Here is a 25,785-nt window from a genome sequence, read left to right as displayed (position 1 = left end):
TGTGATCAGATGTTGAAAGTGTGTGTGTGTTTGTGTATGTGATAAGCCAGCATGCTCTGGTCTGTTATCTGCTTATCAGCCATGCTGGAGGAGAGAGGGATTAACTATACCTGCAGGTTACACTGTAAAAAATATTACCTTAATCACAAACTTGCCTCAAATCATTGCAGCTGTTCTTCTTTCAGTAGTTTGGGTTTTATTTCAGTTTTTCCTCCCTGTAACGTCTCATTCTTACATTTCCAGCAGCTAAAAAAAAAAATAAATCTGTATTATTTTACCTCCAACTGAAAATGAATCAAATCAAATGATGGGACACTGAAAGAGTTAATGTTTAACAGCTTTAGACTGTGAGTCTTGAACGTAACATCCTGACCACACAAACTTTCATACAGGTGGTGAATTAATTGGAAACAGACGTGTTCCTGTGTGTGTCTGCAAAAGCATTCCCTTCCTGTAACTTATTCAACTGGGAATGTAGTGTCTCTCTCTCTCTCTCTCTCTCACACACACACACACACACACACACACACACAGTGCCAGTTGATTGGCTGCAGACAGGAGGTTTATGGTGTTTGTTTTGCTGATAATCTAATCTGATTGGCTGACCTTTGCTCTGCCTGGATTCCTCAGGTTTTGGTTGCATGAACAGACGACTGCAGACATCACAGAAAGTCAAAGGTCATTTAAAATATTTCTAGTTCTATTTAGGATTTAGTTTGTTTTTTATATTCAGGTATAATTCGTATAGTTCTGTTTCCAATTACACCAGATGTTGTAATGTAGTTCTTTTCTGCTTTTCTGTAGTTTTTTTCAGCAAAACATGGGACACTTGGAATCCACTGTTTGCATCCCGTCTCCTACCAACAGTCAGCAGTGATTTCTTTTAACCATCAAGACAACTTTCAGTAACCTTTACAAAGTCGTTTCTGTGCCTAAACCTCAGTGAACAATGATGACACCAGATCACAGAGTAGGTCAACTTTAAAACTTCCTCATACCGACTCTGTGGGGAAGACTGGTTTCCAGTACTACTGGAATGAACTGCAAAACAAACTGAAGTTAGAGACATTCATTCATCACACTTTAAAGTTGTACTTGCTGATATTTTTAATAACATTTGTGACTGTGAGTAAAAGCTGCTTTGTGTGAATTATCTTGTTGTGATTTAGAATGCACTGACAATTTTGTCATTTGGTTTGGGGACTTGTTGGTCTCGGCTCTGATGGAGCAATGAATTCAATTTAAATGCTTCTCTCAAAAACTGAAGGACTGGAGAACGTCACCTCTTTTTTCCCACTATGGTTGTTGGTGAGATAAACAGGCAGGAACATTTAGTGATCATGACTGATCTTTGGCATGGTATATATGTTTTTACAGGCACCTTCACACTCATCAGTCTAACTCAGTTTGTTGGATTTTTTTCATTTATAATTATTATTGGGGTCATTTTTTAACTTTATTTTATAACTGACAGTAGAAAGATGAGAGGAAATTAAGGGAAAGGGAATGACCCGCAACAAAGGTCCCTGACCTGACGCAATTCAGGGATGCTGTGGTCCATGGTCAGGTACCCCAACCCCCAAGGCACCTCCAATTATATTGTATTTGACTAAATCAATTTTATTCTCCCTTATATCAGTGTTTGCTTTTTAGCTGTTCTGTCAGACTTTTCTGTTAATCCTATCATATTACCTTTTGCTTTTTCACTTTGTAAACTTTTGTTTTTGTGATTGAGCTTTGTGCTTTGCTTTCATCCTGAACTAAACAAACTGTAAATGGATTTTATGACTCACAGTGAGTCCTCTCTCATATATTTTGGAATTCAACCCCCAACCCTGTCAGTAGTGCCTTGCTCTTCTCTCTTGTCTCTTCAGTCATCCATCCCTCTGTCTGGTGGAAATCTTTCATTGGCAGATGACAGTGCTAATGTCTTTATTCTTTAAACAGCCCCCCTCCGTCTGAGCCAAGAGGAAAGTGATATGCTTGAACCTTCCTCAACCTGATTCTCTCTCAGCCTGCAGGATATTCTGGAGACCAAATGAAAAATAAGCGCCGTGCATGCTGGAAGACATTCAACTTAGTGGATCTGCAGCTGTTGTGCTCTAACTGGGTTTAATGGTTTTAACTTGGTGTCTGCAGGTTTCTAATCCAACCAAGGACAGCAGCTCAAAGAGAGAGAGAGGTATTTACACCTGAAATACTGTATCATAGAATATTGGCCACATAGTTTTAGTCTCTGTAAGGGCTTTGACAGTATTAGTATTTTCTCAAGTTTGCAAACCTCCACTTTGATGTCTCTTGAGTTCAAACTCAATCATAAACTCCACCTCTCAAAGAAAAAGAAAGCTGTTTGCCCTTTAAAACAGCTGTTCATTGTCCTCAAATTACACTAAAACTTTGTCATTTGTCAATATTACAGTTAATCAATCACATTGTGTATTAAAGCCCAGTACAATATATTATGGTTTACTCCTAAAGGTGCATAAAAAGAACATGAAACTTTCAGAAACCTAAATTATCCATTTTGAGCAATTCACAATTCTTTTCACTAATGGACAAACCTTTAACTGCAAAGGAATAAATGAAATGAGCTCCTGCCATAATTTGCTAGAAATGTTTTGACCTCTGTGGCCTGTGGTTGGAGATGAGCGCTCTAACTCTTCATAATTATATTTGCAAAAAAGCTGGAATGTGAGTTTTGTCACATTAAGGACAGGCTTCTGAATTTTGAGAATTCACTTCATAGCTGGTTGAATCTTCAAGGATTGTTTTTCCCAAGTAAAACTGTGGACACATGAAACTTTGGATTTAAGGAATACACAGTAGAAATGTACTCTTTACACACAAAAAGCCTGTCTGCTTTCACAGAGAGTTTAATGCAAAGCAGAGTGTTACTGACAGCTCTTAAACTGTCTCCATATTTGATGACGGCTTATTTTCCTATCTGTATTTATATTTTTGCTTTCAGAAGCCCAGATTATACGTCACTGTGATGGAGTACAAATATATGTTCCGCTGTAGTCCCACTGGGATTTAATTTAACACAAATTTTCCAAATGATTTAAGATTCCAGACTACAGGTTGTGATGAGTTTATGCAGACTGAAAGGGGGCTACGAGCTTCAAGTGACGGAGAGGCAGTGTCATGTTACTTTAAAAGCACTCCAGAGTGAGTTTCCTCAGGGCAGGAGGGATTTTCTTTGTGTTGAGTCTGGAAACATTTACATATGACCCTCCTCCTCCCTTTGGATTGGCTGGGGCTCCGCTAGCATGTAGAAACCCACATCCAAACTTTCTCAGTTGGAGCAAAACTTTTCAGAGTTGAGGATGATGAAGTGAGAGGCTGGACGCCAGCAGCTGAGTGAGTAACAACAGCATGCAGAGAGAGGCTGGTAGTGTATGAACAGAGAGAGGATGATATCTTAATTATAGGTTTCTATAAATGTCTCCTGACCAGGCTGGAGGTTTCTTTTTTTCTAGGTATTTGCTTTACAAAACCAACAGTTTTCTTCACTGGTTTGGTTGTGGTTGTTTGTTTTGTGAGAAGAAACTGTAGATTATTGAAAATTTGATTTAATCATTTTATATAATGTTTGTTACAGATAGACAGGATATTTTTCACTTCTATTTCAAAAGAAGACAGTTTTAAAATAAAATTTTAAAGTAAAAAAAAAAAAAAACTTTTTCATTATAGTGATTTTTAGAAATGTCTGTTTAGCCAGTAGAAAGGAGTTTACTTCACATCATTATGCTGCTGGCTCTGCTTCTGGTTCTGAGTCTTTGCTCTGACGCTCACTGCTTGGACGCTCACTCCTCTGAGCCGTCATCAATAACTATCCAGTACCGGGTATGGGAGGAACAGCCGATGGGAACCCGGGTCGGCCGTCTGGTGGACGACCTCCGGCAGAGGGACGAAGGTGGTCCTCTGGAGGATTTCCAGGTGGTGGAGCACGGAAAAGCCCTTCCCTTCTCTGTCAGCACTCGAGACGGTGTCGTCTCCACCCAGGGCCGATTGGACAGGGAGGAGCTGTGCCGGGGGTCAGACTTGTGCGAACTGGCCTTCAGCGTCCTCTACAGGAAAAGCGGTGCTGTGAACTGCCTGCGGGTTCGTGTGGAGGTGATGGACCAGAATGACCACAGTCCCAGCTTCCCCAGCACGCTGCAGGAAGTGGAGATCTCAGAGACGGCTGGCCTCAGGATGCGAATCCCTTTGGACCGGGCAGTGGATCCTGATGCAGGGCCTAATGGCCTCCAGACCTACTCGCTGTCCGTCAACCAGCACTTTGCTCTGGATGTGACAGTCGCTCCAGGTGGGACAAAACAGGCAGAGTTGGTGGTGATCAAAGAATTGGACAGGGAAGTTCAGACCTCATTTGACCTCACCCTGATGGCATGGGATAAAGGGAACCCCCCCAGGTCTGGGAGCACATTGGTCCATGTTAATATTCAAGACTCAAATGATAACAGCCCCACGTTTGAGGACAGCACTCCCACTTTGGAGCTACCTGAGGATACAGCCCGTGGGACAACCATCATCAACCTCAAGGCCACTGACCCAGACGAGGGTGCCAATGGGGAAGTGGAGTATTCACTCAGTAAGCACACACGTCCAGAGGTACAGAGGCTCTTCTATGTGGATCCTCAAACCGGAGCTATAAGTCTCACAGCACCTCTGGACTACGAGGCCCAGGACTCTTATGAAGTAATCATACAGGCCCGTGATCGCGGGCCCAATGCGATCCCCACGCACTGCAAATTGCATGTCAAGCTTACAGATGTAAACGATAATGCACCAAGGATACACATGACCTGGACTCCACCCAACTCACCTGTGGCAACTGTGCTGGAAGGAGCACTAGAGGACACCTTCCTTGCTCTGGTGATGGTCTCTGATGCAGATTCAGGAGAAAATGGCAAAGTGAGAGCACACATTCAGCCAGGATCTGGCCCTTTCTGCCTTAAACGTATCCATGGCGACAATTACATGATTGTTACCAATGGCAGTCTGGATCGAGAGAAGGTAATGCAGTATAATATCACGCTCCTCGCCCAGGACTATGGAGATCCCCCTCTGTCTTGTGTTAAACATCTGCCTGTCTATGTTCTGGATGAGAACGACAATGCCCCGGTGTTCTCCACCTCCATCTATAAGGCTTCCTTCAAGGAGAATAACATGGCAGGTTACCACGCTCTCAAAGTTGAAGCCCACGATGTTGACCTGGAGCTCAGTGGAAGAGTCTCCTACTTCATACCCGACTCCAATGAAGTGGAAACGAACACACAGTCTTTCTCCATCCACCCGACCAGTGGTGTCATAAGCGTCCAGCGTCCTCTAGACTACGAGGAATCTCACACCTATTCTTTCATTGTGCAGGCCGTTGACCAGGGTCATCCGCCTCTCACCAGCACGACCACCGTGCAAATCAACATCCAGGATGTGAACGACAACTACCCAGTAATCAAGGAGCCAAAACCCAGAAAGGGTGTGGCTTCTCTAAGTGTACCTGTCAATGCAGACAAGGGGGAGATTGTGACCGAGCTAGGGAATGACATGGAAGAGGGATCCACCACTTTGCCGATCAATCACTCAGTCAGAGAGGGACTTGTTGGATTCCTCGCATCCACCATAAAGGCAGAAGACCCAGACTCGGGGCTGAACGGACAACTCAGCTACCTCATCACTGACGGAAACCCCTATGGACTGTTCTGGTTGGATCATACTACAGGCCAACTGTTTGTTAACACCACCAACGCTACTGAGCTAATTGGGAAAACCTTTAAGGTGAACATTGCTGTGTCTGACATGGGCAGTCCCAGTCTGGCCACCAAGGCGACTCTGGAGGTGACTTTCATCAATCTCAAGGACCATCTGAAGAACTCGTCACCTGGTAACCGCGGACAGCTCAGCTTCACCATGATGATGGCGATCTGCCTGGGTGCCACCTGCCTGCTGCTTCTGTTGGCCGTTGCTTTGGTGACAACATTCTGCCGCCCAGAGAAACGGGACAACCGGGCTTACAACTGCAGACAGGCTGAGTCGACCTACACCCGTCACCCGCGGCGCCCACAGAAGAACATCAGGAAGTCTGATATCCAGCTAATTCCTGTCATAAGAGGGCGAAAGGAGGAGCCTCTTGAGGATGATAGTGAAGCCCAGCCACTGGCTCCATCTCCAATGATGTCAGACGATCAAAAAACTGAGAGACAGTATACCTTAACGCCATCAGTCATGAACACAAGCTTCCATTCCCAAGGCTACCCAGAAGGGGATGCCACTCAACCTGTCACCTACCACTGCAAAACGCTTCGGAAACCTGGAAACATCGAACTTGATGGCAGTTTTCCTCTGACGCCCGCCACATCACATCGGACTCTTCGGAAAGCCAGGAACCCTTCATCATCCTCTTCAGTCTCACATTCGAGCACCTTGAAGCGCCAGACTCACGCTCAAGGGGAAGAAGCAGAAGCGTTGAGTTCAGCATCCCAGGCGACTCTCAGGAGACCGAAGACCTCAGAGGGACGAGGGGGGCACAATGCAGAACATCAGCAGATGCTTCGAAACCTGGTTCGACTGTCCATGGCTGCATTTGGAGACTCCATTGAGCTTTCCTCTGCTTCCCCAGAAGTGCAGGTGAGTTCCGGTATTTTACTAATTTCCAAGGATTACAGTAATAAACATGAATTCTTATTCCATGGTACCTGTAAATTAACTTAAATAGTTTGTCTAAACTTTGTTTCTTAGTTCTAATATGGATGTCATTGAGTTAAATAAACTTGAGTAAATCAGTTCAATTAACCACCTTACTCAGATAAGTGTTTCTATTTAGATTTGCATTTAAATTTACTCACAGAAGCAGAGGAGTTTAGGGTTTAGTTATTTTTTCATCATATACATATTACAGTGTCTTCGTGGTTAACATTGTTTTGTCAGAGAGACAAGGCTATGTGATTCATCACATGCATACAAAGACACAAATTAGTCCACATCATCTGATGGCATTTAAAAGATAAGAAAGAAGGGTTACTGGAGAGTTAATCCAAGTACAATGCTTGCTGGGAAGTACGCTAACAAGCTTGTAATGTATTTTATAACAAACATTATTTATTGAGTGGTAATGAGTGCTCAGTTTGAACTAAATTTTATGTCACAAGACTTAAACTCATGATTACGTGTTTAAGATCAGAAGTTGTTTTCAAGGCAGAAAGTAACTTCACTGCAAGTTGATTTGGCAAATATATCCATTTGCATTGCATTAATGATTTAACTTAACCTGCATGATGATTTTTTTAACGTCTTCTTATTTACATTCTCCACTGTATCTCCACTACATTAAGGCTAATGTGCTGCTGAAGGCTCTCATTTAAATGTAATTTACTTCCATCTAAAATGTGTGATCACAATTATTTCAACATGTGCGTACTGTTAGTGTTGGAGTAATTAAGTCTCCCCCTGCAGGCTTTGAGATTAATCTGAAGTGAAGTCCATTAGAGAGTATAGAGTAAGAGCCCCCCTACCCTGCTAACACACACACACACACACACACACACACACACACACACACACACCAGCTTCCCTTACATTTTCCCAGCAGCCTGATAAGTCATCATATAGGAGGTTGAAAAAGCAGACAGCCTGAAGGCTAGAGTTTGGTGTAGGTGTGTGTGTGTGTGTGTGTGTGTGTGTATGTGTGTGTGTGTGTGTGGGGGGCCAAAAAGCAGTGAGTTTATTCAGGTGCTCATGTATCACAGACAGTAATCCCCCCCGAGGAACTCTGAAAATCCTTTTTTACTGAATATCACATATCAGATTCATATTGAAACCAGGAGGAGGAGGAGGCGAAGGGGGGTGAACTCCTCTTGGAGTGAGAAGGGTGAGGGTCAGGCCAGCTAAAGTAAGCTGCGATGTGTTTGTAGTGTAAATTAACACCACTCTGACATGCTGCTTTGTCACTTACAAATGACCCAAAAATCACTTTTAGCGAGCTGAGCTGCTGTAGGGGGGGAAAGAAAAACAGCTCAGGCTAAAAACAGCAACTCAGAGTGCAGAGAAGGATACTAAGCCAGAGCACAGTCTGTCAGCTACAGATATTGTATGTACACAGATTTAACCATTAGAACGGGACTGCAAACACAACAGAGTTTATCAAAACCTAATGTTGTTTAATCAATTTGTGGTTACATTTGTGGCTGGCTGTGTTTTATCAGAGGGCAGAGGTTTAAAGATTATGCCTGTGAGTGTGTGATATTGGTCTGGTGCGAGCTGTACTTCATATTTAATGTGGATTCAGTCATTACGTAACCCTGATCTATAGTAGTTTCTGCTATCATGGATCAGGGCTGGAACCATAATGGATTGGCTGATGGCTGTGCACTGGATGCATCTTTAGACTTGCATGGTTTTGCATTCTACTGCACACAATGTAGTTTATTTGAGGCAATCCCACATACACTGTGCTGCTGCCAGAAGCACCCAATATGTATTAATCCGCAATGGAAAATAGTCCCCAACAAATGTACTATCTTGAGTCTTGCTAAAAACTACAGTGACCAGCCATTTAAAAAAAAAAAGTGAAACTATACATTTGATCTTTTCATGGGAGTTGTTGACAATAAGAAGAAGTAGAATAACATAATTAAAATCCTTTAAAATGAATCATTAGTACAGAAATCTGCCATCTTCTGATGGTATAAATACACTCAGAAGAGTGTTTAAGGGAATGTGGATAACATCAGGCTAATTTTAACTGACATACTTTGGTCATGTGAAGTGGTCATGTGAAGTATTAAAGTCATATTGGACTGGTAGAACAAAGAAGAATGAAAAAATATGAAAGTCCCTCTTCAATGACCTAAAGAAACAGTGGAGCAAACAGGATGGAAGATTGCTTAGAATATTAGAAATTCACCACAAAAAATTGGATGTCTTCAGCATAATTTTTTACACATTTCGACCACAATTCTACTTTACATATTTGGTATCTTTAGAAACGTTCTGTGGGATTGGTGGGGAGTTCTGTGGATTTGAACCATGCTTGACCAAAACCACTATTGGGTTCTGTTTTAAGAGGAAGAGAATCAATTTAGAACTTCAAAACTACCAATTATATTTAATAAACAACAGTCAGATACAACTTAACAATCAGAGACTCGTGATGAATTTAGCTCAGAACATCATCTTGACATCAGTAACAACAGTTTCAACTTCACTTCTGAACTATAGGAACGCTTCGCTGGTTAAAACACAGACCCGCGTCATTGAGGGCAAATGTTGCTGCCAACGCCCAGTAGACAGAGAACAAAGAGCTCGGCCAGGTCCAACATCCTCACGTGAATCCCATTAGAGAAAGGAAGAGGCCCTTTTCTTTTTACCCAGCAGCCCCCTCTCCTCTACCCTCCCAGTTGGCCCAGTTGGCACTTCTTGGGCTTCAGACGTTTCTCTCCTCCCACAAGGTCACGGAGGAAGAGGCCTGCTGGACGCCTGTGAGGAGGGGGATTTACTGTTCACCTCCACCTCAACGCACACACACACACACACACACACACACACACACACACACACACATCTCCTCCACTCGTCCATATTTCAGAGCCCATCCTAGAAGGAAACCGGTCAGAGAAGAATAGGCTTTTACGTAGAGGCCATTTCCTGTCTCTGCAGCAGCATACACGTGCAAAAACACACAAATGTCATGGCTAAAACAAAGTCATATATTAGAATGCAAGTACACACACACACACTGGGGAAGGTAAGTGTGTGTGTGTGTGTGTTTCCTCCCTGGTGTGCAGTGTGTATCCGCTGTATAACAGAGCTGTCAGCAGAAAGCTCGGGGCAGTGAGACGGACGCAGCCTCTCGGTTCTCACACTGTAAAACTAAAACAACAAAAAAAAAGAACAGAAAAAAGAAAATGTTTATTCACTCTCTACCTGAGTGTCGCTGAAATCAGCTGCACTCACTGTTCGACCAGCTAAACCAACACGACGACACACTCACTGGTCCAGATTAATACAGTCAAAAACAACAAAGACTCAGGAGAGGATTTGTCCTTTGGAGCTCCTGGTATTGGGGCTCTATAGCCTTTTATCAAATCTGACTCCAGGATCATATTTACTAATTGCCTCCGAATCCTTTCAAATCCATGATTGCATCTGTTTAGGTGCAGCTTTCAACATTTCTTGTTAACTAAACTTAAAATAACTAAAACTCAGAGATCTCTTGTTGGCTGCCTAATTGATGTTCATAACCTGGGGATTTTACTCACTGAAATTGATGTGCCAGAGAAGACTCATCACTCCCACAAAACCCTCGATCTTTGACGAGATCACTTTGAAATTATTTGAAAACTCAAACGTTTTGGCTTTGGTCAAGTTACTTACAGAATAAACATTAATTAAGTACACCTCACGTAATCTACCACCGGTGACATTTTAACTGGCAAAACCCACAGTCAGCGCCAGCTAAAAATGAAACGTCTGCTTCCTGAATGTTTTGTACATTGCTCTCAGAGTTAGCAAATCCGGGAGTTTTCTTAACTTAAAACTGCATCCAAAACAGAAGCAGCTTTTGAAATGCAACCCTAAGAGGTCCTCACGGGTCCAAAACGTTGTACATGGTTCAAAAAGGACCCATGACTTGTCAACCTGTCCATTAAAAAACAACCCAAAAAACTGTGGTAGAAGACCTTAGGGACAAGTATCAATACCAGAAATCCTGGATTAAAATTTTTACTTCAGTGAAAGCAAACCAGAATTAGCAATAATGGGAGGGGGCTGAGGATCAGCGGGTGGAGCGGATCGTCCACTCCCCCTGTTCACATGTCAAAGTGTCCTTGAGTAATAAACTCCCAATTGATAGGCCAGTGTCTTGCATAGTAGCTTGCTGCCTTTGGGATGTGAGTGTGTGTGAGAAGAGGGTGAATGAGGGCATTAAAGAGCCTCATAAATGTGGTGTACCATGTACAGGTGTCAAAAGTACTCACTGTGAACAAGGTGTGGTTTCAAATCTTTATATTTGAGGTATGTTCATGGTTTCAGATCAGCTGATGCCGAAAATAAATAGTCTTAAAATCATATTCTAACCATTTCCCCCCTCTCTCTTTCACCTTCATCCCTCCTCTTCCTCCCTGCAGCAGATCTCCCAGCTCCTCTCTCTCCTCCGGCAGGGTCAGCTGCAGCCAAGGCCCAACTTCAGGGGGAACAAATACTCTCATCGCAACGGCAGGTCAGTCAGACTCCTCCTCCTCTTTCTCCTAAACCCCATCCTCAATATATCCCTCCACCCTCCATCCTCCTCCTCTGAAGTACAGACACAACAGAACCACAAGAAAGCCAAACCAAAAAGCCCATGTCAGATGAACATGTCCGATACTCAAATGTTCTTTATTTGAACATTTAAAACTGAAATATTTGGAGCTCTAGTGCAAAATCTTAACTGTGTTGATTACATTCTCAACCTGCATTTGTTGAATATTTAGAATTTTTCAAAAGTTCATTTCAAGGCAGTAATAATGGGGCACTAACACTGGTCTCTAGACACAACCACAGTCTCTTCCTGTTCACCTTGTAGAAACCTTTGCAGCTTGACTTCAAGACAGACTGAAATCCTGAAGAAAGAATCTTGCTGTTGATTCTGTTCTCCTCTTTTCATCACCAGAGGTGTGTTTCAGAGCCAGCTGGCTGCAGGTTTCAGACTGTGATCACTGCTGCGCTCTCTGATCAAACCAGGCTGCCTCTGATAGCAGGACAGACAGACATTAAAGGGGAATGCCACCTATTTTAAGAACTCACAGATGTTTTTTTTTTCCTGACCCAGGACAGTTAAAGTTGTTTTTGTAAAATCTCTGCAGAAATGATACGTTATAACTAATCAGTCAGTTCTATGTAGAAGTGTGTGTGGTTATTTTCTAGCAGCCTGCTGTCGTTTGCATTTCATTTTATCGAGACAAACCCAGTGTCCAGTTGTGCATAACGGCACAACTGTGCTGTGGTGCACTTTTCAAATTGGAAGCTGCGGACTGAAACAGAATTGTTTACAGGATGAGCCTCTTTAGATGCATCGTCTCATTTTCAAGATGGTCCTGACAAGTCATTATGACATTATTTATCATATGTCTGCTGCCTTCAGATAGCTGTGTTGAATGAAGATTGAAATATGCGGAGTAGAAGATTTTCATGTTGCTGTTATTGACGGTATTGTTGATAGAATCACCACATTACCAGCAGAGAAACAGACGTGATATTCTCGTTTCCACCAAAATACCTGAAACTCGCTTTGTGCTTCCTAATTTGAATGAACCTCCTCACCTGTCTTCTCACCTATGCACTGTGCATACTGTTCTGGGCAAAAACAAGCATGCAAACAAACAGAAAAGGAAAATAGCTAACTGTGGGAGCACTTCTTGGGCTATAGTCACAGCGGAAATAAAGCCCTTGGTCCACTTTGGTAAAATGTTCCAACATCTTTCCTTTTCAGGGTAAAAGCAGAGACAGTGCAGTAAAACACTTGTAAAAGCCTTTCAGCGGAGACTTTTGCTTTTTGTTGGCGTGGTGAAAGACAGAAGTTGTAGCTTCCTCAGTGTTTCTGACCGACTGACCTGCTGTGACTGAAATAACAGCAACAGACAAACAGGACGTAAAGTCCAACATTCAATGTCACAGGAAGTGTCTCATAACCCCTGAAGTGTTTCAGTGTGTGTGTGTGTGAAAAGGCAGGTTATAGCAGCTCTATCTGAGTGATTCAGAGTCTCTGACAGGAAGAAGCTACCTCAGCATCACCGTGGCGATGAGATTAGATCTGACATCACCTTGATACACACAGGGCACGGTTTCAAGGAAAATACACACACACACACCTTACTGTATTTGTGAGGTCCTCTACTGATCTAGTCAAACAGTGATAGGAATCATTTGTAAGAAAAGGCTCATATTTGTTGTTTTGGAAGTCAATGATAAAGGAGGTATTTTGTCATTTAGTTTAGCGGCCATGTTTTGTTCACGGCAGGCTATTATTTAAATCCTAATTTATTTATTTTTTGAATAATGGCATGGTATTGAAAGTTGTAACACATCCATGAAAAAATCACGAAGTAACTAAAACAAGTGGAATCATCTCACCTCACAGTCAGACAAGATTTTAATCTTCAGTACTGGAATAAAATGAGGTTGTATGTTTGCTTCAGAGTGACTAACTCGTCTGTGAGCTCACCTTTATCTGACTGGCACTTCCAGTCTGAGCCTGCCAGCAGCTACAGGTATAGAGGTGTGTGTTTCAGTAGTTATCAATGGATTTGTCATTTGTCAGGCATTTTGTCATCATGTTATCTCACTACACCAAACCTCTGGTCTGATCTTAAGATTTTACACTGGAGTTCTGTCTGGTTTTTATCAGGATTTATGTTCTTTGTTTCCCTGTGAAAACCCCCCCTGTGACAAATGTGTAGAAATTTTACTGGGTGGTTAAAACGTTCATTTATTTTTTCATGTTTTATTTATTCATGTAAGTGTTCATTTCTAGTTTCTGTAAATTGCCAAACTGAGACAAATTTGACAAAATTGGTTTCAAAATCACAGTTTTATTTAGTTGTATAGCGAAAACAAACGAAACTGACACTTGACTTTGTTGGTCTAATATCCTTGTCTATCAGTGTTCTACATATGTGGTTGAAAAATGTCCAACAGGAACTTTTACTCTGAGTTTGTTTTAAAGCAAACTGATGAAAACAGACACACTTGCCAGTTCAGATGGGCGTAAACACTCTTAAGACTCATACAGATAGCAGATGAGAGCCCAGTGTTGAGAATTTGACTGTCTGACTAAAGATTCAAGACATTTCAAGGAGTATTAATCCTCTCTGTGTTTTGGGGACATGTTTGTTGGAGAAAGGTGTCATTTGTGATGTTATCTGACAGTTGTGTGTGTGTGTGTGTGTGTGTGTGTGTGTGTGTGTCTGTGTGCGTCCGGTGCAGATATGGAGGCCAGGACTGTTCTGATTGGCAGAGCACCAAAGATAGCGGACACGGTGAAAGCGAGGCTGGAGATGTGGACTGGGAACCAGGAAGAGACTCACCTATTGACCCACAGCTGGAGGAGGGGCTTAACAACCTGCTCAACAACACTGGTACACACACACACACACACACACACACACACACACACACTGATCGAGGCTCAAAAATGCCAGTTGCTAACAGAGGCTAACAGTAATGGGCTGCTGCACAGAAACTCTCCATCAAATCATGGTCTTTTACTCATGCCATTGCCATGACAACGGAAACTAAATGTCAATGACAACAGCTCGATTAAGTTATTGGCTTCGCTGAAACACTAAATGATCAGAAAGAGAGCTAAAAGGAAGTACAGCAGCCGTTTGTGAAATGTCATACTCGAGTGTCATGGAAAAGCTACAGCACAAGACCAGTGTTTTCACTTGTATCTTTTTCAGAAAGCTTTAATTTCAGAGGCCGAGAACAAAAATAAAATGCTTAGTGTTTGTTTGTTTTGACCTTTGTACTTTGTACTACATCATATTTTTCTGCAGTGAAATCACCACTTATGTTGTCAATACTGTAAATTAATTTAATTGGTAAAACCTCAGCATACGTTACTCCATGATGGCCTACTCCATGGAGTAAGGTGTGCTGAGAACTGAGGACACAAATGGGGAAACCCGTTACTCTAATTTCTGACTGTCTGATCGTTTGCTATCGCCACATTTGGACCCGTGAATGAAAGACAACACTATCTCCCCTCCTTTCTATAATTAAGTACAAAAACGGCACTGAGTGCGCAGGAGTTGCCAATAACGTTAAAATAACGTTGATGAAAAGTAATGTCAAGTTGGAATCAGCACTTCTTTTACCAAGCTAGGCTAACTAGCTTTCACTTTCTTAGTGAAATACAAACATAAAAGTACAATGGGTTCTCCCAAATGTTGATGTTGTAAAGGGAGAAACTCTTTGATTCATCAGGACAAAAGCAGCTGAACTTCAACCCCTGCAGAACATACAGACTTACAATGGACACACACTGGCAAATGTAGAAAACAGGAAGAAAGCAGGAAATAACACAGCGGCAGGTTATACATCCACATCCACCCACTCATCTGGGCTTTTTACTACAACTCAACTACAAAATGTTTCTAAGATTCAAACTACTGACAGACATGTTTGTTTCTCTGCCTTCAAATGGGAAGTTTTCATACTTGAGAGTTCCCCAAAACTCTGAAAAAAATGTCTCATTAGAATCAGTTCAGGTTTCCTAACCAGTGTAGCCTAGTTGCATTAGTTTACTTTATAAAACACCAACAGCAATACTGAATATTATCAGTCCAACAGTATTAGCTTGTTAGCGTTATTATTGTGCTAGTGTAATTAGCATGTTAATGTTATTAGCTTGTTAGTCTCATTAGCATGATCATATTCATGATAGCGTTATTACCATTTTACTGTTACTTTAGTGATATTAGCATGTTAGTGTTATTAGCCTTTCAGTGTCATGTTATAGTTGTTAGCATGATACTGTTGTTGACATATTAGGGTTATTAGCATGTTAGTGTTAGCATAATAGTTTGCATGCAAGTGCTATTGGTTTTATAAGCACGGTATTGTTATTAGCAGGTAAGGGTTATTAGCACGTTAGTGTTATCATAGTGTTATTAGCATATTCGTGACATTAGCATGTTGGGTTATTAGCACATTAGGGTTATTAGTGTGTCAGTATTATTAGGATGTTAATATTATGACATTGTTATTAGCATGTAAGTGTTATGATAATTTTAGTAAAGCTATTACTTTCATGCTATTACTAGCATGTTGTGTTATTAGCATGTTAGCTATGCAGACCAAATTTGGATAAGACAGTTTTGGCACTGGTCAGCCCCACCCCGTGCTGTGTAAAGTCAGGCCTTGAGGATCCATGACTGTCCTAGTTGTCATTTTAGTTATTGAACCATGACCACCATCTTCTCAAAGTGTAACTGAAGTTTTATCTGCCGAACATCAAACAGACCTAAGGCTTATTGTTTAGCCGAGAAGGCCAGCACTGGGGTTGTACAATGTCCGAGTGTGTGCAGTATCTGTGTGTATTTGTGTTAAACAGTTTCTTCCTAGTATTGTGGAGGTCAGAGCACCGGGGCGAGCAGAGGGGTTTACCGCCTGATGATGGTAGAGCGAGCTTCACTTTATGACAGGAGAGAGAGAAACAAAGAGTGAGTGGGAGTATGTTGCGTTTTGTGTGTGATGCTTGACTCACCTCTACCCTGCAGGCTGTATTATCAGTGTAACATCACACCAGAGTACTGTGACAGCTCAGTGTGTGTGTGTGTGTGTGTGTGTGTGTGTGTGTGTGTGTGTGTGTGTGTTTAAAAGCTTTGATGAAGCAGCAACACATTCCTCTCTCTCTCTCTCTCTCTCTCTATCTCATTTTTCTGGCCTGTAACTTCCTCTTCTTCAAGACAGTCATAATGAATCATACAAACACAAACCTGGCCTTTGTTCAGGTCTGAAGGTGATGTTACAGGTGTTGAGAGCACAGTGTATGACTCTGTGTATGAGCATTTGTTTGTGTGTTTTCTTCTCTAGCTGTTGGAACTGTGGTTATGTTCTGTTGTTAAATATCACAAGTTTATGATGGTGGTGTGTCATATTGTACCACATTCAGCAGGGGGACGAGGAGGGATGCCACCCCCCCTGTCAGCAAAATGAAACAAAATCCCCCCTGTTAAAAATTAACAAATCGCCTACTGACCACATTAATGTGTAAAACATATTGTCTTGCTATTCTTGTTAGAGCTTGGAGACACAGTAAGCCTCACAATAATATCACGATCTACCACTGTGGTTTGAAGGTTTTACCAAACAGGATCCCACACAACTTTAAAGCAGTTGTCTGTGATCTATTGTGTGACTGGAGAGAAAAACATACACAAAATGGTAAAAATATAGGACAAATCTGGTGATATTCTGTATTCTTAGTGTCAACGAATCTAATGAAAAGACCAAAACCATCAATGAATGTATCGACTAAGTATTGTGTGTGTATCACAGCCGGATGTATCTCCTTCCTCTGAGCCACAGAGCTCCACTGTTGTCCAGAAACTATTAAAAACGCATCATTGAGCCGCACTGTTGCACTGGGTGACCATGTTCCTTCATTACCATGAACACACACACTGTAGTTTATTTAGACTTAAACCCACACACACCGTCCTGCTGCCCCGAATACTCACTAGAGCACCAAATGTGGATTAATACGCCGCTGAAAATAGTCCCCAACAAATGCACCATTTCCTTCTGTTAAGTAACGTTTGTTAAAAACTACAGTGGTCAACTGTTTTAGGAAATTGCCGAGGTGTTTTTAAAAATAAAACTATATATTATATGAGGTTTTTTTTTTCAGTAGAGTCACAGAGTAGGGAAGTACTGAGAGACATTGTTGTGATTTGTTGACAATAAGAAAAGCAAAGAATAATGCAAGCCTTATCCTTTAATGTCCTGGATTTCTCTTTTTTGGCGCAGTATAAAGCTGAACCTGATGTGTGTTTGTACAACTGATTGATCATAACAACCTTTCAAACTTAAATCTTGGGATAATTAGGTAAAAGTAGCAGTGTATATATTGCTTTAGAAACCTGATATTGGCTTATACTAACAGCTGATATCAAGCTGTGTAGCTGCACCGCTCATCTTACATGTTACTCACCTCAGCTTAACTGTTCTCACACTGTGAAAGATTTATACCAGCCTGAATTAAGTGTTCAAATTTGATTCTCCAAATAAAATAAGGGGTAAAGGGAGGTTTACCTTAAAGGTTAAACACAGGGACAGACAGAATGGATGTTGGTTTTAAATAGAAGACTTTTTATCTCTGAAGGATCTGCTGAAACTCGATGCGTATAGTAATTGAAAGAGCATTTTGTGTTTGGAGGATCTGTGGTGAAATACTGCCAAAACAAAAGGAGGAAAGAAGGGGAGGGGGATTAACTCTGGGGGCGGTCTGTGCCACACTGAGTGTATATGAATGTGTGTGTGTTAGTAAATTAATTCTCTGCATCTGGTTGTGGTTAGATGAAGGAGACCGCAGCTCTTCAGCAGGCTGTTCAGTCTGAGCTGAGAGACGAAGAACTTTTACTCTATTTCATTAATCTGATGGCTGGAGTTACTGGTTACTCGGTATATTCATATTTCATGTTCATCATTAAATAAATTTGTTTTTTCAGGAGCTCTAAATACGACCATGTTTCAGCTCAATGACATAATGACTTTTAGACATCATATAAACAGTTTCTGACTAACTCTGGAGAGGAGCAGGACAATCTTTTCACCTTGTTATCAGTATCGTAGAAAAGGTTTCAGTCGTAGTCATCTGGACGCTGTTTTCAGAATCAAGACGTTTCGGCTCCCATCCGGAAGTCATTCTCAATTGTGAAAAAATGGGACGGGAACTCAGAAATTTAAGCTACTCTGTGTTACATAAGCCCCGCCCTCAGGAAGGAGTCTTCCTGAGTATCTGTTCCTGTTCCCGTCCCATTTCTTCACAATTGAGAATGACTTCCGGATGGGAGCCGAAACGTCTTGATTCTGAAAACAGTGTCCAGATGACTACGACTGAAACCTTTTCTACGATGGAACACTCCTGGACGAATGAGGGACTACACCGCCTTGTTATCAGTAATTTAACACTCAGATAGGGAATTTACTTGGTTTGACTTTATTTGGATAGCCCGCCTACAGATAGTTTATAGAGTATTTGTGACATTTCGACAGCTTATTAGTTGAGATTTAACAACAAATAAAACCGTTTTCTAGGTTTGGTTAGGTTTAAGCCGAAAAAAACATCATGGTTAGGGTATGTTCATGAAATTGTCACAATAATAATCTACAGATAAAGTGAAACAGTTGAAATGTTACAAATACTCTATAAAGTGTTTAAAAACTGCTTAAAAATGATCTATGAAATAACTATATCTTTGTTTATTGGGAAAAACAAAGGGTTTGTGCTTTTCTGGAAGAAGTTTAGAATTCACTCCTAACCCGCTCACATTTTGGAAATGTGTCTGAAATGCTCTTCGGCCAAAAACATACACAAATACATTTCTTTCTCTATGGCAGGTCACACTGTCTCCATGTATACAGACAGAGCTTGTTACATACAAGAAACTGAAACAACTGTGTCATATGTTTTATATTGATGATTAATGAGAATATAAAGCCACTGTATTGCCGCCTGTGCTCGTCACTCTTTCTTAAATGTATTTCCATGAATAACAAGTTGTGACACTGTTTTCTCTTCCACACGCATGAACTGATTCCAGCTACATGCTGCGAAGCTCTTTCATGGTTTTCAGATTAAATTAGATCAGATGAAATTTAAATAGCTCTAGACACAACCAGGAAGAACAGGACATAAACAGGATGTGATGAGGATAATATCAGAGCAAATGAGGGTGTTTAACATAAGGAGTTTAAGTTTTTTTTTCATATTTTGTCCAGTAGAAAGCATGTTTTACAACAAATGAATAAATGAAATGAGACGTATAATCATCTTGGATGTGTTTGTTTGTGACTCAGAGACTCGGCCTGTGTGTTGTCACTCAGACACACCCGGTGTTTACGCCTCTGACAGCGGCTGGAATGTCAGACTGGAGGCAGCGTGCAGGCCAAGAGGTTTTTTTATGGCGGTGAGGACGTGATGTTTAGCCGTCCGTTCGGAGTGCGCGGGACACCGTGGATGGCAGGAAAAGCCTGTTGACAGCAGCCAGATAAAACCACTGTGTCGTTTCCTTCTTCTCTTCCTGCCTCGTTCTCGGCCCACAGTCAGAGAGGAACTAAAAGGGAAGATTACTCTTAATCTCTAATCTGCCCTGGGAAGCAGTATCAGGATAGGAAAAGAATCACACAATTTTCTAAATGAATCTCTTTGCAGGAGTCTTGTTTCACACAATTGTCGCATCAGACAGACTTCAAACAGAAAGAAAGAACTGATTTTTAAATCACAAAACCTGACTTTTGGGCCTGAGAGAAGACTGAGAAGACGATCATGTATGGAGGTCTGTGTTGTTTTAAGACTTTAAGACTAAGCCTCATCATATTCTTGCTTTTGGCCAAGCATATGCATAGGCAAGCTGCTGCAATTGTATGTATTGTTCACTTGCCTACATACTTTGTGTGTACCTGCATGACTGCAACGCATTTCCATTTGGGGGCAGATCAGAGCTGAATCCTCCCTGGCCGACACCAGAGTATCGTCCTTGACAACTTCCGAGTTTGCACAACCTAAACGTCCCTAAACATGGCGACACTAAGTTACTTTAATGTCAATTTAAGAGGACGGAAAGAACAGTGTCAGAGGTGACAAGCTCTACCAGTTTCTCTTCAAAACTTTCTTACATTGTTGTTGTACTTTGCTGACCTCACTCACCATCCTGATATACTGCTCCCACCTCTCAGGTGCTTAAATGCATCTTCCGGACCCATAGCTTTAATTTCTGAGCACACAACCAATGGTCTTAAGCAACACAGGATATGCTGGGTAATCAACATGTAATAACAGCAAGTTTATTAACAACCACCTAAACTCCTGATAGCATCCCCTAGAGGCAGCAATGTTCAGTGCACCCCATGATTTAGGCAGCGTGGCTCAAAATGTAAAGTTGTCCCGAGGGTGATGCTGGAGGAGAGGTCAAATCGAAGCCTCTGAGGAGCATGAACGTGAAAATCTGGTCAGCAGTTGTTGAGATATCTTGCCATAAAAATGTCCATCGAAAATACCAAGATCCCAAGGTGATTGCTTTTTTTATTTGACCAAAAGTAAAAAAATATTTACACTGATGTAAATCAGAGAAAAGCAGCACATCCTCTCAAGAGGAGCTGGAACCAGAGACTTTTTGCGTGAAATGACTGAAGTGATTGGTGGATTATAAAAGTTATTGGAAATGTATTTTCTGTCAATTCACTCACTGATTAATCCACACATCATTTCAGTGCTGGATTCACGTTCACAGGCTCTGCTGATAGAGTCTGAACATGCAGTTCAAACATCTTCTTATCTGTCTTTCTCTCTCTGCAGATGACGTCTTCTCGCAGGTCAGCGATCCAGCCTGGATGGCCAGACTCTCTCTCCCACTCACCGCCGATTACCACGACAATGTTTTTGTCCCCAATGGGCCCCCGTCCCCTGAAAGTGAGCTCCTTCCCCGGGACGGCCTGGACTCCTCGTCCTTCTCCACCTTCGGTAAAACACAAAGAACTCCGTTTGCTGTGATTTCAGTCAAGAAGGAAAATGACTGTTGATCTCTTCAAGTTAAAGTAGCAGCAGTTAAATCTACTTAATTACTTTATATAAACAAAGTTGGTTTAAATAAATAATTGCAAATCTTTCATATATATTTTTTGAGAGAAGACCAGATCTCACCTCTTTCACTTTAGAACAAACAGATTATTTTCTTGAGGAATTTGTACAGATTTATTCAAAATTGATGTAATTTTTTTGTCACTATGTACAAAAAACGGAGGACCATATGGACTCAACTCGTGCAACATCGACCAAAACAAAACCTCCAAAACAAAACTTTACTAAAGATTCTTACTAAACATTTCGTAGGATCTCCAAGAAATGTAGATGTTCGTTAAGTTAGTTTTAGGGTTGCAATTAATGGTTATCTTTATTACCAATCAATCTTCCAATCATTTTCTTGATTAGTCATTGCTCTATGATCTATAAAATGTCAGAATTAAAATTTAAATTGCTTCTGTTGTCCAACCAACGGCCCAAAACACAAAGATATTAAGTTTATTATCATGGAAGATTGAGATGATTATTGAAATAAGTGCTCTAACTACAGTGGAACTTCTGTTTTCAGTTCCCTGAAATAGCAGCAGACTGACACCTCCCTCTCTTCTTCCTCCTCTCAGGTAAAACTCCAGAGAAGGACGGCCCACTGGGCGGGACCCTCCTCTCTGAGGTCAGCACGCTGTTTGAGATGCTGATGACGCAGAAGGCCGACGCCCACCCCGGCCCGCGGCCCGATGTCCTGTACCGACTCTCTGCAGCGTACCGGCGCTCGCTGGGCTTGGACGGCACAGCCACGACTGCTGCAGGCAACGCACCGAGGAACTGTGGGAACGCTGAGAAGAGGTCGGGCCTGGCTCCACCCTCAGGACTTTATCACTAAGTCCATTCGTTGAACACTGAATAGACTAAGAGCTGACTGATGCAGCTGAGATCAGGAAATTACAGAAAAGGTTTCACACGTATATGTGTTTGAGGAGTGTGTTGGGATTTTAGAGGCATTACATGATAAAATACTTAAATATGATTTAAATGACTGAAATTGTAAATAATGCCACAATAAATTGCTTTTTGTAGAATGAGAACTTAAATATAAAGGATGTGTCACTTTCAACACTCCTGTGCCAAGACTGAAGGTCTGAAGATGCGTTCAGAGTGAACATGAAGCAAATTTTTGTCTCATTTTATTAACACACATTTGACCGCTTGGGTGCCTTTGTTGTCCATCTCACGGTTCACACATACAGGCTCAAAGACTGGAGAAGCGACGTGATGCCAGTTGGGCATTGAGCGTTAATAAACATTCAGGCCGTCCAGACACAAAAGCGTAGTGGCACGACAGCGAGGGGTGGAGGAAGTTTCAACTTTTCTACAGGTGACGGAAGCAGAGTTGTTCTTAACTCCACTCAGCTTCATAAAAGTGATTTGAACAAAATGGAGAAAAATGTTATCATAGCAGGAAACGGTTTCCCCGTTCTCTGCGGTATGACTTTAATGAGCTACTGGGACTTGAAACAGAAAAAATGATGCACGGAAACAGATCACTCAGGAAATAAACTACTCCTCAACGCTAAACGCATCTAAAAACTATAGACTCGAGAGTCTTCACATCTTACTATGAATATGTCTGTTTGCGTCTTTCCTTCGACTTTTTGGTTCGTCACGGCCTTTCATTTTCACTTCACGTTCTCTGGCAGCCCCTACAGGCCGCAGTGTTCATTGCACCTCAACATACGAACGTGTTGGACAGAACAAACAACATGCTGATCATTGAGTTGTTCTTAGAGCTTATTCTCAAGCTCAAAATGTCAAGTGTGTAAATTTCATTTTAATCTGGGGAGTAGCTGTAATATTTAGCTTTGGATCAATGTTAAGACAGATGGACAGACTGACATCACCATCCTCAGACCAATTTATGAATACAGATGTGTTGAAAATGACTGATCCTGTTAAAATGGTGCTACAGTACTTGTTGCATTATTACCATCAATACATGAGGAAGCATCAGGCACTTCAAGTCAGGTTTAATTAACAGTAAATGGAAGGATTGTTTTTTTTGTCCGGCAGAAAGCAAGCCAGACGCCAGAAGGAAATGTTGCTTTGTCTTTTTGTTTTTCCTCAAGACTGAACAGAAACAAGTTGAATTCAGGGAAGAAAAAGTGTTTGTTGACAGTAGAGCTGCTCAGTCTGGACCTCCCCTGTTCACCAACTCTGAAATCCACCTCCCTATAGTAAACTACTTTAAGATTACTGCATATTAACTGCTGAATTATAGGTAGCAATAACTCTCCAGTCGTCTCTTAAGTTATTGGTTTAACTTGTATCCAAAGCTGTCTTATTTGTAGCTTTTTTCAACTGCATTTTGCAAACCAGATGAACAGCACTTTGTACATAGTCTTTTGTAAAACTTTTTGTATCAAGAAAACTTTTCTGAAACATTTTCATTAAAAGTTAGTTTTGTAAGTTTTTCAATAAATTGTGTATCATGTTGAAACTGAATTTCTAAAGAGGCCATCGTGTTGTCATGTCATTTGAAGTGTAGAAATGTAAACTCAAACACCATTCAGAAAGTATTATATTAAACAGCATTCAGAACTTCACTGGAAAAAACTCAAATCATATTAAGTATGTGTGTGAATCTTCCTTCTCTGCTGTGTGAAGGACACTTTGTGTGTGTGACTGTACAAACATCTGCTCACATTATGGGGACTCGCCTTCTTTCTGTGGGATCAAACATTTGGTCTCCACAAAGTTAACTGCTTATTTTGGTACGAAGATTACTTTTTGGTGAAGGTTAGAATGACGGATGGTTAAGGTTTGGGTGAACCTCCAAATAATTGACAGTAAGGCAATACAATGTTCTCACAAGTGACAAAATGTGTGTGGATGATAACTGCTCAGATGTTTCCTTTGTGCAGAGCGCCATCTGATGTTTGAAAGACACATTGCACTCAGGAAGTTATACAGACCTTCACCCATTACAACAGCAGCATGACCTAGTGGCAGCCTCAGGTAACAAACAGCAACAAAGAAATGTTGCTGCCTTCTCAATGTGTGTTCTTTGTATCATGTGACCATTTGATTTAAGAACAAGATGTTTCTTTTTGCAGGATGGTGGGAATGTTCAGTCAGACCTACAACTGGTGATACAGCAGTTTTATATTGGGAAGCATCACAGTGCGCACCCCTGTGTATAATAAGAAAAAAAGTATACTTTTAAAGTTCTCATTTGCTGTGTATTTATTTGTTTATAATGCAGATGAATAATAAGAATGGTAATAAGAACAACTGCTCTCAGTTTGAGGAGACATGACTGCCACTAAGGTGGGTGGATTTGAAGCTTCGGGGTTTTGAACTCAGTAACCGCAGTGGCATGGTTTGTAGGAATCACTGGAGCCTGCCGGGAATGGGGGGGCGAAATACTATAAACACCTTTCTGATTTAATTCTGTAGTTTTAAAGTTAAAGTTACTTATATGGTCTCCCACAGGAGAAAACTGTATTGGATTAAGGGAATTTGCTGCATCAAAATCAAACATCACAACAAAACACATTAAATAAGAACACACGTGCAAACACTAGCCTGAGATAAAACAACCAAGCAAATTAGTCACAAAGCCATTCATTCTGTTAAAAACTACAAAAATTCGAAGGCATACATCTCAAAGAATACACATCTTAGTACATAAATTACAAGCAAACAAACACGTCTCACTTTACACAATCTCTGAACCCATCGACTGTCGTCTGACGACGATCTAGCCTCTGGGGGCAACCGGCCAATGTTTCCGTGCGCCAGTCATTGTTTACAGTCCGATTAGCAATCTCAGAACCCAGAGCTCATCTCTAGAGTTCCGAGATTAATAAAAAGCTAAATCGGCATCAGATGATAGCCGAGGAGTTCTGAGATTGCATTTCAGCCAATGCGTTCCGCCTCTTTTGCTCTCCACTCTACACATGATTGGTCAATACTACTTGGACTACAAACGGAAACCAGAACGCTTCTGATACCACTATCTTGTCCCTTGCCTACAGATTCTGCAGATATCTGTTTTGGAGATTAAACTTTAAATGCTTACAAGCACCCGCAGTTCTCTGAGAGCCTCCCTACCCTTCTGTCTGTCCTCCAGGAGTTACCCATTACTAAGCTGAACTGACAGAGGAACTAATGGATGGAGTTTGAAAGTCTTCTTTAGTGTTGTATTTAGTTTATTAAGCCCCGCCCACTTTTTAATAGTTCTCCTCTTCTGCCTTTGTCATCTCACTTCCACTAAACCGTCACGTCAACCACCACTAGTTGGCTAGTCGGAAGATTTCAATATCATTCGCTAGCAATAATCTAAAATGACAAACACGTCAAACGTTTCAAAAGGAGCACACAGAAGACAGCATGAGAAGGTCAGATGGCTTTATATTGTCCCATCCATCATCAGTCATAACATGGGTAGACGATATGAAGCAGTGGCTAGAGATAACTTATGGGGGACACGTTCAATTAGGGGA

The 25,785-nt window shown here is 41.4% G+C and overlaps 1 protein-coding gene across 2 annotated transcripts; it reads left to right on the top strand.

Moving 5' to 3' along the window:
• The first annotated feature begins 3,287 nt into the window (after window positions 1-3,287).
• pcdh12 (protocadherin 12) lies at window positions 3,288-23,782 on the top strand. 2 transcript variants are annotated; one of them, XM_044205321.1, is made up of 5 exons: window positions 3,288-6,630; window positions 11,130-11,218; window positions 13,963-14,114; window positions 21,062-21,226; window positions 21,907-23,782. In XM_044205321.1, exons 1-5 carry the CDS (start codon window positions 3,748-3,750, stop codon window positions 22,164-22,166), a joined length of 3,549 nt encoding a protein of 1,182 aa, XP_044061256.1. In that variant the 5' UTR covers window positions 3,288-3,747; the 3' UTR covers window positions 22,167-23,782. The 2 variants fall into 2 exon arrangements, with proteins under 2 accessions (XP_044061256.1, XP_044061255.1); XM_044205320.1 differs by having other exon boundaries at window positions 3,289-6,630; window positions 11,127-11,218.
• The last annotated feature ends 2,003 nt before the right edge of the window (window positions 23,783-25,785 follow it).

This window comes from Siniperca chuatsi, linkage group LG8 (assembly GCF_020085105.1).
Source record: "Siniperca chuatsi isolate FFG_IHB_CAS linkage group LG8, ASM2008510v1, whole genome shotgun sequence".
NCBI lineage: Eukaryota > Metazoa > Chordata > Actinopteri > Centrarchiformes > Sinipercidae > Siniperca > Siniperca chuatsi.
Note: the sequence above shows the minus strand (reverse complement) of the source record. Positions and strands in the feature narration are given on the sequence as shown.

Excerpts from the sequence above, each read along its gene's own strand:
- pcdh12 (XM_044205320.1), top strand. The coding sequence starts at position 3,748 with ATGCTGCTGGCTCTGCTTCTGGTTCTGAGTCTTTGCTCTGACGCTCAC. Across the intron at positions 6,631-11,126 it reads CTGCTTCCCCAGAAGTGCAG|CAGATCTCCCAGCTCCTCTC; the intron begins GTGAGTTCCGGT and ends TCCTCCCTGCAG. Across the intron at positions 21,227-21,906 it reads CTCGTCCTTCTCCACCTTCG|GTAAAACTCCAGAGAAGGAC; the intron begins GTAAAACACAAA and ends TCCTCCTCTCAG.